At 35.8% G+C, this 21658-nt stretch overlaps 1 protein-coding gene across 4 annotated transcripts; it reads left to right on the top strand.

Annotated features, from left to right (window-relative positions):
• The first annotated feature begins 110 nt into the window (after nucleotides 1–110).
• On the top strand, nucleotides 111–20790 carry tral (trailer hitch). 4 transcript variants are annotated; one of them, XM_071594850.1, is made up of 8 exons: nucleotides 111–333; nucleotides 562–716; nucleotides 1079–1319; nucleotides 3089–3368; nucleotides 8376–8788; nucleotides 14163–14325; nucleotides 18648–18892; nucleotides 18974–20790. In XM_071594850.1, the coding sequence occupies exons 1-8, from the start codon at nucleotides 213–215 to the stop codon at nucleotides 18988–18990; spliced, it is 1635 nt and encodes a 544-aa protein (XP_071450951.1). In that variant the 5' UTR covers nucleotides 111–212; the 3' UTR covers nucleotides 18991–20790. The 4 variants fall into 4 exon arrangements, with proteins under 4 accessions (XP_071450951.1, XP_071450950.1, XP_071450949.1 ...); XM_071594849.1 differs by having other exon boundaries at nucleotides 1079–1388; nucleotides 3101–3368; XM_071594848.1 differs by having other exon boundaries at nucleotides 1079–1388; nucleotides 14166–14325.
• The last annotated feature ends 868 nt before the right edge of the window (nucleotides 20791–21658 follow it).

Raw genomic sequence — 21658 nt, 5'->3', positions numbered from 1 at the left:
ACAACGAATTAGATAATGCAAATTTAAAATTAATCAATTGTTTGAAAAAGTTGGGGAGTTTCATGTAAACAGTTTTCGAGTTGACTCAAATGGTACTGTGACGTCACGGGATTGCAAGGCAAACGCCATTAGCGGAGTATCAGAATTAGTTCGATGGAGTAGGAAATCCGGGAACATCCTAGTCATCCTGAGCTTCATAACAACGATTCATAATGAGTGCCGGAATTCCGGAGTTAGGTAGTAAAATAAGTTTAATATCAAAGGCAGATATTCGTTATGAAGGCCGATTATTTACGGTGGATACGGAGGAGTGCACAATTGCGTTGGCTAATGGTGAGTAGATTTTTCCGAAATTATATTTTTACGACTTCATTTAAAAATTACATGTGCACTTGCTTGCCCATTATGCATTACAGTGACCTGCGGGCCAGAATCTCGTTTTCCTTCTTACTCTCGCCTTTTTTAGTGGTTGTTATTTATTTGCCCAATTTGACATTTGTTGTTCTCAAGACGAGAAATTTGTTTTGATTAGTGTTGGATTTTGGTATTATTATATTTCAGTGAAGTCCTTTGGTACTGAAGACCGTGAAACCAATTTTCCTGTTGCACCGCAGAATCAGGTCTACGACTACATCCTCTTCAGAGCGTCCGACATAAAGGATATTAGAGTTGTGTATAATGCTGGTTCACTCCCAAATGACCCGGCTATCGTACAGGTAAAGCTAAGTGCCAAATTACGCGTGTTTCAACAAAGTCCTTATGATAAAAGTTTAATCGTCGACCCCATTTGTCGACCATTGTTCCTTAAGCAGTGGATGCATTGGATCGGTCGCTCCTGTTTCAATTTGATCTCAACTGCCGAAAGTTTTTGGGCATTCACGATGTTCATTCTGCCTTTTTGATTGTCACTAAAGTTCATATCATTTTTAGTATGGACTCGTAATCGTTCTTCTAATAACCTACTCCTCGGGTGTGTTTTTACAGCTCAGTTTTCTGAGTGAATAAATTTGCGTGCCGGCTCACGTAATTTTAAATAAAGAATACTTTTATTTGCCACTTAATCTCTTGTTACATATAGTTGTCGGTGCCACCTTGCATGTCACCTTCTGCCTACCCTGGCTTATCCCATGCCGTCATGGGTCCTCTTGGACCGGGAGGGTTGGGCCACTATCCAGGGCCAGCTGCTGCAGCTGCAGCGTATGCCTCCTTGAACAACTTGGGAGGCATCCCCCCGGGGACTAACCTTGCACCAGGATTAGGAGTTCCTCGAGGAAATGCAGTTACGGCCGTGACAAAGCAGCAGTCCCAAGGGCAGCTAAGTGAGTTGAGCCCCACGTTGCAGATGCCGCAAAAGCCGTCACAGGTGCCAGTACCTCAAAAGGACCAAGGTTCGGGAGAATTTTATAAAATCGGGCTAAGGCTAAGAATAAGTATTGCTGCATTATTTGTTTGTTATAAGCTTTTCTGCATTCTTCAAGGGTCACTACTGGGCTTAAGTGTTTATGGCATGGAAGTGGGTTCACCCCTTTGGCTCTTTGTATTTAGATTTTAGTTTCCAGCACTATTTTTGTTTTTAACAATATTTTTGTGCTTTGTGTTGATGCATTGGTCTTCACTGTATTTCCCAGTATTTTAAGTTGATATAATCCAATGGTGTCTTGTACAAATGTTTCATTTGCATGTGCTCTGTGCTGATACTTAAATCTGCAAAATGAAATGAAATCAGCTTACTATGAAATGGCTTTATATAGTTAGCTGATATAGAAAATATATTATAGCAAACCCCTCAGATGGTGGATATCTTCCTTAGTGGATAATTTTGTCGACAATGTGGATATTGATTTGTTCAGGTAACATGTGGGTTACTTAAAGACATGCTTAGTGGTCATACTGTGTGCTGGTTATAATTTTGTTGTCTGTAAAAATAATTATATCCTTCATAGGGGTCTCTGGTGAAAGTATTGTAAGTATTACTTGGCCTGGCTTTTAAAATTTAGAATTGTTGGGTTTATCGGTATGGGTATTAAAATGAGTACTGTAGCATTATCTTCTATTGAGTGTTGAGGCCTGCCTTCTGCTCTTTATGCCTAAATTTCCATTAAAATCCTAACTTCGCCTAATCTTTTTTCCTAAAAAATTTCTTTCTTACACCCTTGAGTTTTACACAAGCTGTGTGATTGGAGGTCATGAGGATTGCATCTCTCTATTAGGAACCGCCTACGTGCACTTATTGATCCACCTTGAAGGCAAGATTTAAGTTAAATTTCAATTGTCTCTAATTGGCAATAGTTGGCCTGATATTCAGCTTCAGATTGGCTTGAGCCTTAATTGAAGGATGATACCAAGCCAATTAGAATCAAACATGGGTATTAAATTGTGGCTTAACATGTTGCCCACTGGGTTGCATCACACTATTTTGGTTATAATGTGCCTGTTCCTGATTGAGCTTTTTAAATGTTTGAAATCCAATTCACTAATATAATTTTGTAAATCCAATAATCTTGTTGCATCTGAATATTCTATAGGCAGCTGTAGATGATTAGGAACTTCAAAAATCATTTTACTGAACATAACTATGTATTCTAAAACTGCCCATTTATAACATTTTGAATAAACATAACCCTTAAATTGTAGGTTCAGCTTTTTAACCACCAAATTAATGTATTTATTAATCACCATTAAGTATGATCAACATAAATATGCCTAATCATAGATTGCAATCGAATTTGCCTCTTTTGGTGTCAAAGGGAAAAGAGGATTTCTGCTCACACTTTGTTGATTTCCAATGTAATCCTAGAGATAGTTAAACCTGATGATATTAATATGTAGTATAGAGAAACTGAAAGTGCCCTTGAAGAATGTTTGTTGGGCTTGATTTTGAATCTGGATCAATGAAATGCTTTAATGTTCTCCCTGCTGATGAAATGGGAGCTAAGGAGAGGGCTAGTTTTGCCGCATTTGGTGCATGTCTTATGTACTGCTTGTCTAGAACTTGCATGTTGGCATTCCTGTTATGGCTTCTGTGGTGGTATACTGGCTCCTTGTTTCTAGTTGGTAAGCTAACTTGACGTTATGAGTCCAGTCTTAGCTTCTGTTTTAGACTTAATTGGAGGATCAAGATCGTCAACTGCCACACCTGTGCCAGGTGTCACTCGAAAGTCTCCCACTATAGATCAAGGTGTGCAAGTTAGTTCATCTCGCAAAGACACTGATGGACAGCAGCAGCAACAGAAGAAGGGCCAGCAATGGCAGCAGCACCAACAGCATCAACAGCACCAGCAACATCATCAGCAACACCACCAGCAGCACCATCAGCAACACCATCAGCAACACCAGCAGCAACACCAGCAACAGTCTGGGTGGGAGGGGTAAGAGATCATATGCATGATTTTTACAGGACTCTCTTGGTCATTCCATTTGATAGAATTTGACTTATTATAATGTCAAGTAAGAGTTGAAAATCCTGTGTAGAATTTCAAAGACAGGGTACTCCTAGACTACTATGCTATTGTAGTAACAAAAATTTTGTCAGTACTTTTGTTTCAAGTAGTACCTGTTAACTTTCTTTATATTTTAGTGATAATTCAATGGAGGGTTAAATATGATTGTGGTAACTTACCGTGCACCAAGAACTTTAAAAAATGTGGAACATTTCCATTATATACCTACATGCTTTGTCATTTGTTTGCTCAAAGTTTATTCGCTTCAATGGCACAGTTAGATCGATTTACCATATAATATTCCACATTTTAAGATTGATTAGTTTTCTAACTGCAGGATCATCATATGGCATGACATGCTAATTTTTTTTAGAAAATTTTTATACTGTTATTGCAAATATTCAATAACATTCACCCAAATACTGTGATACCCAAGCTTTACTTGGCAGAGTTCTCAAAGAGTCTTTTGACTACACCTGGAAATTGGAATTATCACAGAAACCACGTGGTTTGAAATGTGTAGCCTTGTTTTACCTACATAGTGCTAAGTCTGGTTATAGCAAATACATGTGTAGAAGAAATCAGTTTTAAACAGTTCATTTTAGTCTTATCAGAAGGGAAAATTCCCCCCCTGCTCTCAGATCTCCTGTTACAGTTAAAGATGGATTTAGATTATTGAAGTTCTCCAAATGATAATTTCAACGAAGCTGCCATATGTTTACTTTGGAGTATGAAACCATTATAATACCTATCCAGAAGTCACTACTTGATTTATTTTGAACATCTCCAAAAAAAATAAATTTTCATCAAATTTTATATTCAGAATATATAGCTGCTCAACTGCACTTTGCATTTTGGACACAACAAAGATATAATTGTGAAAACTCCCAATGAAAATACTGCTTGGCAAACATTGTATTCCGAGTATAAACACTGTGTTGCAGTCCACTTAAGTTTGTTGAAGACCCTTGGGTAACATATATTCATAAGTATCTTTCCCATTTATATATTTAGATAAAAACTTGGTACCTGGTCTAATGTATTGATTCTATTGCTAACTTAAATAAGGATTAATTATACAACATGCATATTAAAAGCATTGTCTTCATCAACACAGGAAGGCTTTAAGCAATACAAAAATGTTTTTGCAGCTCTGAAGGAACCTACCATTATGCATTTAAGTGAATCTCGCAGTCGTTCACTACATCCTCCTTGCCTGGAGTGAGTTTCATTCGCTCTCTTTAGGATTTCTTATTTTTGAAGGGTTAACAATGTCTTGAAAAGCAGGGAGTTCATTCAATTCATTGTAGACTACCAGGGAACTGGGTGATCCAATGCATTCTAAGCTGTTGTGCTCCAAACAATAGCTAATACAAAATGCCCAATGCAAACTGCTGAACTCTGTAGAAGAGCATTTCTTCCTTGGAATATTCTTCAGTTCCATCGGCATAATTCGTATCATCTTCAATGAAGGGCTTATTAAGCTGGGCTGCTCAATTGCTTCCCAATTCCTTGTCAATGGCAAGGCTCACCTGACCCCAATACAAACCTAGACAAAAAAGTATGAGCCAGTTGGAGTTGACCATAATGCCCCATGAAATGGTACAACTGGTATTAGTGAGAGGACAGTAAAACCACTTATTTTTACATTTTTAGGCAACCCAGAAAAATTGAAAATTTGAGAACATGCTAATTGCAGGAAAAGGAGAATTTTCACTTTTATATGCTTAATTGCTGAAGCTATTGTTTTATAGTATCGTCATGTAGGACACACAGTTAATTCAATTATATTGTCTTCATATTCCTACCATAATAGTTCCTTTAATGAGTGAATTATAAGCTAATCCAGTGGTTCGAGCTCACTAGTACAATTGCAGGAAAAATCGTTACTGTAGATTTCTCTTGTTCACTTGGTGGAATGGCTGGACCGAGATCAATAAACAGGAGAACCATCTATCCTGTTCTGAGATGCCATTTTAGCATCCATAGCACGAAGTTCATCCTCAAATTTTACTGAGGTCATTCATTTTAGAATTTGCTGTTTTTCTAGTGGGAATATTTTTACATAGAGCTGTAGCTTCTCACTTCCATTTGCATTTGTTTAAACAGACAAGCATCTTTGTTTATCCAGCTTCTTTTTATGACATTGTTCCCCTCTGAAGCAGTTTTTTCTGGCAGCTCATTAAAAGATGCCTTGTTTGCATTGAAAAAATCTATAATGGGTTATATCCTTCAAGAAGTTAATTCAAAGCTGACACCTACCATGGAGCTGCAGACTTTATACCAACACTTCTACTTTTACCATACCCAACATAGTTTACGAGATAGTTCATATTTTTAACATATCCAACCAACCATTGGATGATGTGAAATCTTTAATTCCCAATCTAATGGGAATGTGGAATAATTTTTCTGTTATGATGACCCTATTTTCTGGGTTTTTTGACCACCTATCATTTAAAAACCACTAATTTCAGATGTAGTATGGCATGTATATTTTACAATCATCTTGTGAGTTTTTTACTACAATATTGTGTAGAAGCTTTCAATCTTATATTTCACCAGATCAATATGGATTCTATCAAGGGGGTCAATTTGTTCAAGTTTATTTTGCCTCACCTTGCCATTGCCAAGCAAGGTTTATGCTCTTTGTTCAAATAATATCTATCCTAAGGCACATAAAACCTAAGTCTAAAAGACTTCATAGGAATAGGTATCACAAAAACTGCAGGTTCAAGTTGTTGACAGGTGTTGCAAGGTAGTTTATAAAGTCTCCTGTGGTTTTTAAATAATTAGGCTGTGGTTTTTTAGCTTTTTTATGTTGGGATTGTGAACTCGACTAGGGTATGAGTCACTAATCTCGAACTGCCACTACAAATTGGGGCTTTAATGATTTATATGGTGTAAGAGTTATATTGTTTCTCCTGGAACTTTCAAATAGCCTTTTCTTGCATTCTCTCTCTGTCATTACAGGAGTCCTAGTTCCTCCATTTACTGCATAATGCATTTCCTTATTGTAACTCTCTTCTTAAATCTAGCAGCTCTTCTTTACATATCTCCCAATCAACTCCTGTTATGTGTCACAAATATTAAATGCAATATTCAAGTTCAGCCTGACGAGTGTAGTTCTCTTTGCTCCCTTACTTTCTCTCATATTTTTCTAAGACTTTAAAACTGAATGAAAGGTTATTCAAGATGGCTCCTCAAATCTTCCAAGCATACACCAATATTTTTTCTGAGGGTGACACTGAAGTGTCTTCATTGTTGCAAATGTTGTATTTGGACTTCCTACAGTATACTAAGACTAGAATAAATTAACATTTTTCTTACTAATTTTTGTACTATTATTGTCAAGTTTACATGCATGTGACCTGGATATCGTTTAATGAATTATTTTTGGCACCATGCAAATTGCTAGAAATTTAATTAGCATTAATTAATGAAAGTAATGATGAATCCTCATACACCCATATTATTAATCAATAAGTCTTGAGCAGGAGCACAGAGCAGGTAGTTAAATTGATAGTAAAATATATTCTACAGATTCAGACAAGATATAGTGGCAGTTCGTCATTTTGAGAAATTTTCACTTTTCCAAAGATTTATACGATTTATCCTTCTTAGAATCACGTACACTCATCCCTTAACCTGCCTCCATCCCTTTGATGTCTCCCTATGTCCGAAATGACCCTCTTAGTCTCCACAGCTACCTTACTCCGCACCCTTTTCTCCTCCCCTTCCTCAAACTGGTATAAATATGATATATTTCATGTTGAATCTTGTCTTGTACCCGATGATGGTTCAATGAACTGAAATACGTTTTACATTAAAATAAATCTGTGGTAATGTGCAAATTGTTTCTCATAATGATTGTAAAACCATCAGCTTTTCACCAATATTCATCAAAACCACTCAACTTGTCATTTCCTCTTTAGCAATTTTTTAATCTTAGTCTTGGATCAGTTGTTTAAAAATGTTTTGTGTTCCTTGGAGATTGTGATGTCTGCCAAAGGGAGAAAATGCTTATTGTTTGTTATCCTGTGCAGTTTTAGCAATAATATTAGCATATATTTGGATTTAAATGAATTTGCTACTTTCCAGTTCTACGCCCAGAACACTGAGTCAAACAGTTGATTAATTACACGTTAAAAATGTTGTTTACTTTCGCCTTGGATAAAAAGAGAGAGGTGTGCCCATTTCTCTCTTGGAAGTGTTTCTTAGATGAGTATTGCAGGTAGTAGAGCTTGTTCTTAATTAGTTGTAATTGTTTACTTAGGTAGGACAAATTTAGGATCGTAATTAACTCGTTGTTCTGGCAAATAATGAATTATGATACTTTCCCACATGGTAGTGCTGCTGGTTCCATTCCATTGAATTATAAATACTGGTATATGAAAAAAACATACACATTCAGGCAAAGCCCTTAAAGAACATTGTTAGTCTTAATAAAAATGTAAAGTTTTTATAGAAACTTAAATAAGGAAGCTTACAGGAATGATGGTATTCACTGTTGTTCAAATGGTGGTGCATACAGGGTGTGGCAATATAGTTTTATTTTTTGAAAGTGTTTTGCATTTGAAATAAGGAAGTTATGCTTGCCACACCCTGTATAAAATCCTACTGTCTCTTTCATGTATTCCTAAAATCTGGTGATAAGGTTAAAGATCAAATAAGTAATTTTTCATTTTATGGGTGAAAGTAGGCCTTGGAAATTTTTTTATTTTAAAACTCCAAAAATATTACATTTCCCTAGAGGACCAAATCAGCAGCAGTGACTGCCAATTCATTGTGAAATTGAGTGCTTGTGTGGGGGTAACACAATTTTCCTTTAATTGTAAGAAAAAATTCCAATTCTTTCAATATGCCATATATTTGATGGTTAATTTTTTTAGTTTTTTAAGAATTGAAAGTTTAAATGCTTAATTTTTTTCTCAGGAGGCAAGGAAACTGGGGCCAGCAGCAGTTCTCAGCACCACAGCAACAAAGGACACAGCAGAGGTCTAGTGGCCAGAGTAGTGTGTGGAAAGGAGGGCAAAGTCAGGGTGGTGGTGGGGGAGGAGGGGGCACAGGTGGCAGCAATGCTGGTGCAGGTCAAGGTGTGCGAAGGGGCAGAGGTAGGGGTGGTGGCTCTGGGCAAGGGTTTGCCAACAGAAACCAACAACAACAGTCCAAAAACAAGAATGTGCTCAAGTTCGAAGGTGATTTTGATTTTGAGCAGGCTAATGAAAAGTTTGCTGAACTGAGGAGCCAGTTAGGGAAGATGAAGATAAATACAACGGGAGCACCAACACCCCCAGCAAATGTTGAGTCCACTACTGCTCCAACTGCACCTACCCCTGTGACTGCAGGTAAGAAATTAGATCAAAATCTGCCCTTAGAAAATAGCTTTTCTGAAGTTTGTATTCTATTTTCTTAAGGTTCCTTAATTTAGTCCTTGTAATGTCTGGTGCTAAGTTTAGATATGTATTTCTTCATTATTATCACAATGCAACAATTTAAGTGTAAAAATCATTTGACTTGACCGGGATCCTGGTCATGGTGAATGATATTTACTCTGAAATTGTTGCATTGTTGTGTGCTTATTGCAAATGATTTCGTTAAAATTTACTGTCGTTGCATCTCCCGCAGTTTCTTGTAATTTCATTATTATCCTATATAGATCTTAGTTTGGTTTATTCTTGAAGAAAGGTTGGTTAACAGTAGTGATGTTTAACTATCTTACATAAATTTGCAATAAATGAGATAAATCCCTTTATGGTATAATGTTGGCATTTAAATGGGATATTTGGAATCTAAGTACTCTAAAATTTTTGGAAATAAATGGGAATGGTACATAAAATGCAAAAATTCCCTTGGTTGCCTGGGATCATAGAATCATTGAGGGTTTTCTGTGAAATGTATTTAACAGGGTGTCCAGTGTCTAGGAAATAACAAATTGAGAGCAAATCTTAGAATTTTAAAATTATCTTTGCACATGAATGATACTTGTCAATTCTGAATCAAAATGCAGCGTGGTTATTTTGTGTGCAATAGTACCACTCCACAAATAACCTCCTGTATTACTGTTCATGAGATAAGACTCTGGGAGGCTTGATGGATGGGGAAGTTAGTATGTCCTATCCCACCTCGTAAGAATTTTTCTCATATTGAACCTTCTTAAATTTAATGGTGCCATCAAATGGTTATCCCCATGCCAAAAGGACCCTAGTTAAGTAATCTATTACTTTTCTTTTCCTTATACTAGATATTATCTTAAAGTAATTTTCTACTTGTCTGAGATGATGTCTGAAGTAATATTATAAAGGGGTTGCGTGTGGTTTATTGGTTGAATTATAAGAATTTGAGTAAAATTCAACCCAGATCTCTCTTTTTGGTTGCTCTCTATTTGAGCTATCGAGGCATCCTGTAACACTGTAATATGTAAAGGGCTTTAAGGACCAAGATGTGATGGCTGTACAAACAGTCACATTGTAACTGTATTTGTGTAGGGTAAGTCATATTCCATGAAGAATTTCGGTGTAAAAGTCATTCACCCTGAAATTATCACAAATGCACTCTCAGGAGGTAGACCTGTAAAGTGACTGTCATGATATTAGTTATTTGAATTAGTTTCATTATTTGTATTAGATATTTTACTGAGTTAGGTTAAAGTTACATTGATTCTTTCAATTCTCTGGTATTCCATATCTTACTTTTTGCAGCGCTTCTAATCAGGAGATTAACAGCTGTCAAACCAAGTCTAGTTACAGAAAAAAGCTCCCATACAATAAAAATCTGCATACAGTAGCATAACTGTAAGATGTTAATGCATTCTGTGGATGAAACTTGAATCTTGATTAGGCCTATAAATATCACAAAAATTATACCTATCTGTAATATGCCCAATAAACGGATTGAATTTTGAGCTGGTTATCGTCCAGGATAGTAAGCATATGAAAAATATAATCTTCATTCATTTTGTGGTCTTAGGACATTTAACACAACAGTTATTCACAACCAAGCATTACAGTAATATACATTTTGTAGGAACATGGTCCTAAAAGTTCATCAAAGAAGGCCTTGGTCATAGTTGGACCTCCAAAGATTAGTTTTTAGGACTTGTAATGCAGTGAGTGTCTTGTAGCACAATCCTGACAAAAACATAGATGATGAAAGAAGGCTGGTATTTACTCTTTTGTTGGTGCCTATGTAAGATCCAAAAGATAAAATTGTGCAAATTCGGGGAAGATTTATCTCCTGCAGTCTTAATTTTGTCTCTTGTTTAGTAAAATATAACTGCAAAAAGGTGAGTGTAGTTCAACAACTAGAATGTTCTAACCACTTGATCAGGAAAGGTATTTCTTGAGGTGAATTTGTTAGTTCTTTGAAAACTGAATTGTTTGCGACATTGCATATAAATTTACCTTCTTAATGCGAAAAGTGGCGCTTCAGTTGCATCTGCATTTGTAATTTCTGCCAAAAGAAGTCTCTAATAATAGTAGCTCATTACTGGAACAAATGGATAACCTGCTTATTTTATAGATTCATCCAACAATCAGTATATATGCCAATTGATATGCCTCTTCCTAGTCATATGTGCTTAAGCTTCATCTTTAAAGGTGATGAATGTTTTGAATCATTCAGCGATAGTTATTCGGTTACAGAATTTTAAGTATCTAGTAGGTATTTGCAGTGTTATGTTGATAGTTGAATGAGCAAGTGCCAATTAAAGGACAGCTGCTAGATTCCTTGATGAATTCAAAGTAATTATTTAAAGTGGTTCCTTCCCTACTTGGCTTAGTTTTAATAACAATTTGGATTGCCAAGACAACTATTTTTGAAGAGAATGCTCTCTTCATTCTAAATCTCCTGGGAAAAGAAACAGACATAGGGATTCAAAACAGCTACGTATTTAGTATATCTGGTGACATTTAATTAAAACTACTGCAGAGTTACCCTTCACGAACTCAATGTTCAATGAATTAATTTCAGAATTGAAAATCCATCTGCTGGTTATTTGGATGAATAATGAAAAGACATAGAGTAACTCAAGAAATGTTTTTGAAATGGTGTATGATACATTTTTACTCTAATGTGGTGGTCTGCTGTGATTAAAAAAGTGCCGCAACAGTAACTTTTAACGGAGTCATCCGCTAATGTGCATTTCAATGCAACAATTTCAGAGATTAAAAATCATTCGCCTTGACTGGGATTCGAACCCAGATCCCTCAATATCCGGTCAAGTGCTTTAGCCACTTAAGCTATCGAGGCGTCCTCTTTCAGATTTTAAGAGGACGCCTCGATAGCTTAAGTGGCTAAAGCACTTGACCGGATATTGAGGGATCTGGGTTCGAATCCCAGTCAAGGCGAATGATTTTTAATCTCTGAAATTGTTGCATTGAAATCGAAATAATTCTTCTAAAAAGGATAATTATCTTTATCCCAAACACAAAATCATTATTTCAGCCAACATGACTGTGGCAATAGCTGTGTTCAAGGCTTGATATATAGGACAAGCATTTCAAATACTTTTATTGGTGATAAGTAAGGATCCATCTTTTCAATTGTAAAGACTTGTAACATGTCAGCCATAAAAAATGAGTGATATACCTAGGAGGCCACCACGTATTAGAATAAATGAAGTAAAGAAATTAAGTTTCTTCTTTTTTCATGGATTTATGACGTGAAATAACTGTTACAGCAGCAGATCTGTATAATATAAAATGCAATTAGAAAGGCATGCTTCCAGACTAATATATTTTTGCAACACTTATTGAAATTGTGTACACAGGTATGTAAATGTTTGGATTTCTCAGTTTTAATTACATAATGCACATTGTCATTTTTTCATTATCTGAACATTTTTGTAGAGCTAACGTGTGCGTTATCAGCAGGAAAATGTGGTACTTCGTAAGATGAACAAAAAATATCAACTTTTTTGGCATATTTTTCAAAAATTATCATCCTAACCCACCAAGAAAGAGAAAATAATGAAGTATCTTAAATTATGTAATTCATGCATTGTTTAATGCATCATAAGAAAGTTGTTTTGGTTGTTTAACAAATTGGATTAATTTTATTGAAATGTTCATAAAAAGTGAAATGACTATATATAAAGTAATTAATGCATTTCTTATAGTATTGAATGTTGATAAGTTTTAATTTTTTATCAGGTTGTATTTTTTTAGATGTTACAAATTCCTAGCTAAATGTATATTATTACTATTATGTACATCAAAGTAATCAATTGAAGTTTCTTAAATAAATGATTTCATAATCAAAATTTTTCATATTTGTATGCGCAAATCTGTTCTATGTCAATTGATTGCCATTTGGAAGAAATGGTTCTATTTACTGATTCAGTATGTTCAAATTTGACATTAGTCCTCTCTGATAAAAGGGTAATAAAATTCCAAGAAACTACGGAAGATGCCATGGCAATAACTTGACGGCAACATCTGCTAATATGGATTACAATGCAACTATTTCAGAGTGTAAAAATCATTTGCCATTCTTGGTCAAGGTGAATGATTTTAAGTCTAAAAAATTGTTGCCATGTAAGGGGAATCAACTTTAAAAGGGAATTTTAAGATAGCCCCAGATTTTTATTCATAGTCAAAGTTACTTATTGGCAGAAGTAATGCTTTGAAAAGCAGCCATTACAGTGATTGTTATAGAAAAATAATTTTTAAGGGTTTTTTAATGGAATATTTTGTTCAAATTCGTTTTACTAATGAATTTTTGAACATCTCCATGTTCTGAATGTAAAAATGCTCACTGCACAGAAATTTGATTTGTGCAACAATTATGAAACATCCAATGGTGTAAAATGAGGCATGTCTGTACACACAAGAATATCTTCTGGCACTGAAAAATTGTGTTTTTACCAAAGTAGCCCATTGAATGCTCTCTAGTCAGGTTGATATTGTCAACCATCTGGTTTTCTTTTTTCAGAAAGCAAGGCATTAGTTTTGACAGTGGGGATTGTTTTATTATCAGCTGTAAGGCAGTGGCTGGCCATAAGGGGATACTATGCATTATGAAAATGGAGACTTACTGTCTAAATAAGAGAAAATACTTTGTTCTTCCACGTGTATTTTATTATGCACGATCTAGGTTTCGACGTACAAAATCTTCATCTGGTGACTTTAAAAGTCGAAACTTATGTTGTCCATAATAAAATGTGTGGAAGAAAAAAGTATTTTCTTTTCCGGTATGAATAACTTCCACTAATTGATGCCTTAATAAACCATTCTTTTTGTCCAAATAAGATTTAACATCAACTTATTGGATGCTCAGCTTAGTTGAGATTAGTCTTCTTATCATTAAGGGTTCTAAATTCATTTTGGAAGCAGAGCAATTGTAAATAAAATGAAGTGAATCTTAGATGGAACAAAATGGTATACGGCTATACATAAAGAGTTTGGACTTGGTTGTCACTATGCCTGTTATTGTCATATTACTGTTACTATTTGTTGATGTTAGCAAAAATCATAATAATCAAATTGAGAGCAATTCCAAAAAATTCCAGACTAGCAACATACAGAAGTGAATTATGATAAATATACTTGTACAGAATAATTCTATTTACTCATTCTGTAAATATTGTTTTTCCTGAGTAACTTGATTGAGACTTCATTTTTTTTAGGCTAATAAACATTGTTTGTGGTCTTAATAGAATTTATAAGAACATGCAAATATATTAAAATTATGTAATGAATATTTAATTTTTGTCTCATTTAGCAGTTTCTCCAAAAGTCAATGGTGAGGATAAGAAAGATGACTCAGGAAATGAAACTGGCATTGGAGAAGGGGAGCAGGAAGAGGACAATGAGGTTATATTCTATGACAGGACTAAGTCATTTTTTGACAACATCAGTTGTGAGGCTGTGGAAAGAAGTAAAGGGTGAGTATTAAAATAGGTTATTCTACCCCTTTCAAATTTTCTATTCCTTTCAATGAAAGACTAGCATTTCACATTATATGAAAATCTTATGGTGTCACAAGGATAAAAATGTGGTCGCTGTCTCACCTTGAACTTGATTACCTGCATTAAAGTTTATTCTTGAATTTTATTCAGGTTCAAACATTTAAATTACTCTTCCCATTAAAACTTTTCTAGGAACCCCAGAAAAAATATAAAATGCAAATAGTGATAAAGGAGAATTTTCACTGCTACATGCTTAGTTACTAAATTCATTGTCTTCAGTATAATCATCATAGTGAATAACTTAAACTGGAATTTCTTCATCAAATTGGCATAAAATCCTGTATTCCTGAAGCAGTTTGTAGGTTTTTTAACTTGATTCCAAACCATGCATTCATGATACGCAGTGTTAGGCATCTGATACATTCCATTTGATTTCCATTGTATTTTTCTCGTAATCATGGATATCAATTTATGTACAATTATTCTTCATTAATGTGCCTTAAATGAGTGCATTATACATATATCCAGTGGTTGGAGCTCACCTACAATTAACAGGAAAAATTTTAATTTTACATTTCCCGAGTGTACATTTGGGGGGTGGGCTGGCTGGACATTGATCAATAAGTAGCAGTATTTTCCTTTTCTGTGATCCCATATTAGAATCCAGAGCATGAACCTAATTCTCAAATATTTGAGGTCATATTTGCTTTGATAATTGCTTTGTATCCAGTGGGCAATGTTTTTACATGCATGGCGCACTTGGGGCACTCTGATTTACTGACCACAAGTGGCTGAAGCTTCTCACTTCCATCTGCATTTGTGATTATTAAGTGTCCGGTTGTTGAGCATTCCTCCATATACTTCTTCCCTGCTGTTTTTTTGCTAGCAGCGCATTGAAAGTAGCCTTGTGTAATCTGCATTGAAAGCATTGTTGTGGTATAATGTTCAATAATTTGAGGTATAATCTGAAATAATTTGAAATCTTCAATAATCTGGAATTCCATTATAAATCGCAATGAAGTATCAAAATAATTCAGTGTATCCGCAGGATGGAACATTTAATGTCAATCAGTTTCACTACACCATAGTATCTGTGATGCTATAGTGCAACTAATTGACCCTAAAAATTCTATCCGGTAAACACTTATTTTGATTCTTCCTCGTTTATTCACGAAGTTAATTCAATTCAGATACCTTCCACTGAGTTCGTCTCAGCATCAACACATCTACTTTCACCACATGCAGCCTCGCCTGCAAAATTGTGCCCGTTTTTAAACCTAGCAGACCAATCATTGGAATATTTTATTCCCAATCTTGTGGCATTGTGCATTACTCTCTCTCTAATGATGACACCATTAATTAGGATATTTGACAATTTATCCCTTAAAAATTACTCTTTCAGTAATTCTTCTTACTTTCCTGACATACTACCTTGATTGAAAAGTTCCCGGAATAACCACCGTGTGGCGCTCCCATCGTTCCGATTTGAGTTCTGTTTTTTTTTGTTAAATTGGTACATCTGTTGTTGATATTCCCTTTAAATCTTAGTGTCATAACTTGACATTTGCAAAAGTTACGGTCGGTTTTCGGTATGTCCATCAGTGCTTCCTGCGATTTTTCCATTACCTCCTCTCGGCTGCTAAAACGCGTTCCCCGTAATGGTTTTTTAACTCGATTGAACAGAAAGAAGTCACAGGGAGCCAAATCAGGTGAATTCGGTGGCTGTTGGATGGTATTTGTTGCATTTTTCGTCAAAAAATTACGAATAATGATAGCACTGTGCGACGGTGCGTTATCATGGTGCAAAATCCACGAGTTTTCTGCCCACATTTCTGGTCTCTTTCGGCGAATTGCTTCACGCAAACGTCTCATAACGCCCAAATAATACTCTTTGTTTACTGTCTGGCCTTCTGGCAAAAATTCATGATGCACTACACCGTTGTAATCCATGAAAACCGTCAGCATTGCCTTCTTTTTTGACCGAAAACGACGTGGTTTTTTTGGTCTCGGCTCATTTGGTGAACGCCATTCACTTGCCTGATGTCTGGATTGCGTGTCGTACTCATAAACCCACGTCTCGTCTCCAGTAATGATCCTTTTGATGAATGTGGGATCGGATTCAGCCTCGCAAATCATGTCTTTTGCGACGTCAACACGGTCTCTTTTTTGCATGAAATTGAGGTCTTTTGGCACCAACTTTGCTGCTACACGACGGAAACCCAAATCATTAACCACAATGTCTTGGGCGGATCCATAGGCAATGTTCAAGTCCTCCGCTATTTCTCTGATGGTTAATTTGCGGTTATTGACCAACATTTCTTTTACTTTATCAATTTTTTCACCGACTTTCGATGTCGATGGTCTGCCACTGCGTTCATCATCTTCGATTGACTCACGACCACTTCTGAACCGCTCGTGCCACTGGTAAACGACCGTTTTTTTTAGAGAATCGTTGCCGAAACACTTTTCCAACATTTCCAACGTCCGTGCGCCACTAAATCCGTTTTTTACGCAAAATTTAATACAAGTTCGTTGTTGCAAATTTAAATCCATTTCTGAAATTGTAAAAAATCGCCAACACACACAGAGATAGATGTACTCTTGGCTACGTAACTTTTGCAAATGTCAAGTTATGACACTAAGATTTAAAGGGAATATCAACAACAGATGTACCAATTTAACAAAAAAAACAGAACTCAAATCGGAACGATGGGAGCGCCACACGGTGGTTATTCCGGGAACTTTTCGATCAAGGTAGTATGTCTTCTCGTTAGGTACATGTTCGCACTGCATGTTTCAGAATCTAATCACAATTTTTCACTGTTGTATTCACTGCAATCATAGATATTTTGTGAGATCAATACGGATTCCATCAAGAAAATAAACTTGTTCCAAAAATTTTTTGCCCTTAATTGAAAATTTTCTTTGTGCTTCATCATGTTTGGGTCAGTCATTTTCTTTCATCATAATTTAATATTAAATGCAATATGAGCTGTCTCCCTCGGTGCTTTTACAATGCATAAATATGTATATAACTCTGTCATCTGAGGTATTCATTTCTTAGCATGAATCTTTCCCTGACAGATGGACATGATGGTGTTCAAGTAGTTCACATTTCTGGCACTAGTGGCTCTCATTTCTTTATTCAAGTTATTCACAGAAACTGTTCACATTACTGCTCCCTCCTTTTGATGTTTCTATGCATGAAAAATTTATAGAAGTTTACATAAATGCTAATGTACATGAGTAATGGTTTTTGAAATGTGGTTTTTTTAATCTAGCTCTTAGCAATGCATATAGGAGGAAAACATAATGAAATGGTGTACATAGGGGTTCCTTTTAAGTTAGAAAAATAAGGAAATTGTATGGAACATGATAAACATGTTCTCAATCGTGGGATAATGTAAATTACGGCAAAACATATTTGTTTTGACTGTAATATTGTGTGTGGTCTGGCTTTGTATATGCATCCTAACTTTGTTTTTCAAATTTTTGTCATTTTCTTCGTTTTTTCAAAGTATAACTTCATGCTTAAAAGAAAATAAAAGGCAGATGGCTGATGGTTAGTCTACTAATAATGACTTTGAGTAATCAGTTGGTGCTCAGAGCTTCATCCACTCCTCTGTCTCCTATGTGGAGGCCTGGATGTGGTGCCAAAATTTTATAACTTTTCAGTTTTAAAGACGTTTGTCATTGCACTGGTGATGTAGTTATGTTGGTCCTCTTGGGCATATAGCCAGGTTTTACTGTATTTTAAAATGTGAGAGTCGGTCCAACTTCTAAAATTTTGACAATGAGATGATTTCTGAATGTGGGTCTTTTAGGAGCCTTTTATTGATTATATATTTGAGTAAAGAGATTTTTTCATTAATTCATCACCCTGGTTCTTTTCAATGCAGGGAAGAATTGCAATTTTGTGCAAGGGGAATTTGCATCAATTGTAAAGCATCTGGATTGGTCTCCTTAATCACAATTTAAATTGAATATATGGTAGAAAAAATGAAAATTTGGTCTTGTTGTATAAGGTACCATTTTCTTGTGTGTCCAAAATTTTCAGCATTATGTGATTGATCTAGTTAGGGAAATCTGAGACTCACAAATTCAAAATGTGGACAATAGTTCTCAAAGTTTTACTTACCCATTACTTTGGACTTATGCTTGTCCTGACTGTGGACAAAACCATAAGTAAATCTGGAGAAAGATAAATGGTAATCTAGAATTGAGTGCAGGCTGTGACCTTAATGTTTGGTTGCAATATTTTGAATTTTCATGGTTTTCATATTCTTTTGCTTTTGCAGTCATTCCCAGAGAACAGACTGGAGACAGGAGAGGAAGCTGAACTCTGAAACGTTTGGAGTTGCCTCAGCTCGGCGAGGAGGCTACAGGGGCCGGGGATATTATGGCAATCGTGGGATGGGGAACATGTATGGTCGAGGTGGCTATCGTGGTTATAGAGGTGGTGGTCAGAATAATCGAGGACGACCAGGCTATGGAGGTTGGGGACAGTCTCAGCAGGCTGTTACAAGCAATGCAGCTGCTACTGGTTGGTCATAATTGACATCTTCTCTTTCTCCTGTGTTTGAAGAGAATTCCTTTTTTAATATGATGAATTCTCTTTTTATAGGGAGTGTTTCCAAGTAGCCTGGAAAAAGGTCAAAAATTGTTAATACTGAAGAATTCAGAAGAACAAAGCAAAAGTGCTCTCTTGGGAAGCAATTTCTTTAATTTCCCCTATTGTGCATTTGTGTGCACAAGAGTATAAAGGGTTTATTTTTCATTCATTCAAATGAGGATTTGAGGAAATGAGCTCCACTTGAGGGTGGTTGATGCACAAGAGACGATGAACATTGGTGATTTGATGTCAAATCATAAGGACAAGTTTTAAGTGATGTATTTTACAGGAGAGCAAGATTATTTATGTTTTGGGTTTGATTTTTGCCAGTGTTAATAGAATTATTGAAGGTTTAAGAGTGTGTGCCGTTAGAGGTGTGTGTTGAAGCGACCAGCAGTGGGTGTTAAATTTGTGGTGGATTTGTGTTAGTGTCCCTTTCTGGTGGTGTAAGTATTTTTCATTGTAGGTATCTCGGGAGTAACTGAGGCATATGATAGTTGCAATGGCATTGGTGCATTTTGTTATGGTGATACATCAACCCAGTAAGCCTGCAGGAAAATGAACTTTATTTTCATTTCTATTATAGATTGTCATACGTGCACCTTTTCTTTAGAGATGAATTTCTCTTGCAGTGGACTAGTTAACGCACATGTTAAAATGCCATTGCTGGAGTTTCTTTTAGGCAAGACACTGATAACGACGTTATGCCATATTCAATGGTTGCGATTCCTTATGAATTTCCTGTTCTTAATGATTATACAGACTATTATCAAGTGACTTAGTATATTGAAAGGTGGGTTTATGACAATTATATGATGGAATTCTGGATATGTTTAATTTTCGGTTTAAAAGTTCAGGATGTTGAGTTGTAGGGAGGAACCTGTTAGAGGTATCCTTGATTAAGAAACTGGAAGAGTGTAGAGTGAACATTACAGATTAATTTTCTATTTTTGTATTGTTTCAGCTGAATGTCACTTTTAGGAAAGTATGGTTTGGGACTGGTTCGTAAAAGTTAACATGGTAATTGAAAACTGGCTTGGAACATGCATTCTCAAGGTGGAAATTATTTAAGGAAAAAAGTATTAAGGGTACTTCCCAAGCTCACTGCCCAAATATTTGCATGCATCTGAAATGGAATAGGTGAATGATGACCTATGTACCAATATGATCGAAAAAGATGCATGGCATGTTTTGCTGCAATGTGCTCTCATTCCATGTCTTTCCAAAGAAGTTTGGAATGCAAGCATTTTTGGTGTATAGTTTATTCTATTGCAGCACAAAAGTACCTGTTGTAGGAATTTCATTTTTATTGTTTAAATTTGGTGAGAGAAATGCTGAAAATTCTTCATCCCAACAAATGAATGTGAAAAATGGAAGAGGAATCAAATCTTATGTACTGGCAGTGCAAGTAATTGTGGATCAATTTTTGTACATTAAAAGTGGGCAATTTGATTGCCTAGAAAGATTAAAAAATAGCATTTTCATCAAATTACTTCTTCTTATTTGTTCTCTTGATCTGAATACATATGTGGTACCAATGATGATTGTCAAAGTTGCTGCTTGGTCACTGAACAGAAGCATTTCTTGTAAAAACATAAGTGCTTCAATATTTAATTTGTTTAAAAAATGGATAATTGTTTAACAAGGTTTTTATGCAGATCACATGGAGCATTTATATGCCAATGATATTATTTTTTCCCAGTGGTGTCCTGGAGGAGAAGAGGAAATGGCCATGTACATATAGACTTATGACATTCAAATTATTTAATGGTATTTTCTTCGTGCTGTTAAGCTTAAGTGGGTTTATTGTGTATTAAAATTAAAATTCAAGAGAATTTTGTTTTTTATTACCTAAATATAGCCAGAAAGAATTTAAGTATTCCTTAATTGTCCGAATGCCTGGTAGGTTGAGCTCTATTCATTCGGATGGAATTAGTACAGGTTTGATTGTCATATGATTTTATTCTGCTTAGATCTCATTAATGCACTCCTCATCCTGTTGGAATCTAAACTCCAGCCTTTGTGGCCCATAGCATACGTAAATCGGCCACTTATTTTCCTGTTTATCCTAATTTTTCCAAAAAAAGCCAGTCAGTATTAACTAGTCCATAATATGCCATATTTATGGTGTGATGTATGCCCCACCCATCTCTAGTGGGACTAGGTAATGGCTGAAGTTCTTTGTGGTACTCCTTAGGAAGCTAGCTGCATTAAAATCCACCCAATATTGAGGATTGCCAAAATTTTAAATTTACTCTATTTACTGTTGGGGAAGTGACACATGTATTAATGTGCTCATTTGTATTTATTATCTGTGTGGGCTCTAAATTCCTTGATGCATACTCTGAGGAGTGTATGCTGTGTGACCTGCCATTATATGTAGTTGGTGACCAGGATATCATTTCTCCCACCAGCCAAGCTCCATGGATCCTCGGAACACAAGGGTTCCATTGCCACACTCATGAGTGGGCATTGGAACAGGTTTGTCACTTGAATAATGGCCAAACATAGGATTAGAAAGATGGGTTTTTAATGTCATTGTTGTGAGGCGTGGAATGATAAGAGAATGGAGAGGATCAAGAAGTGAAAAGGGTAACTAATGGGACTGTAAATCCCTGAACATGAGCACCAGCAGGACAAGCTAAATAGTGCTACTTTGTTAGTGTAGTGAGTGTCTCTATATCAGGCAGATAGGGA

The sequence above is a fragment of the Hetaerina americana genome, unplaced genomic scaffold (genome assembly GCF_022747635.1).
Source record: "Hetaerina americana unplaced genomic scaffold, ioHetAmer1.1.p SCAF_7, whole genome shotgun sequence".
Classification (NCBI taxonomy): domain Eukaryota; kingdom Metazoa; phylum Arthropoda; class Insecta; order Odonata; family Calopterygidae; genus Hetaerina; species Hetaerina americana.
Note: the sequence above shows the minus strand (reverse complement) of the source record. Positions and strands in the feature narration are given on the sequence as shown.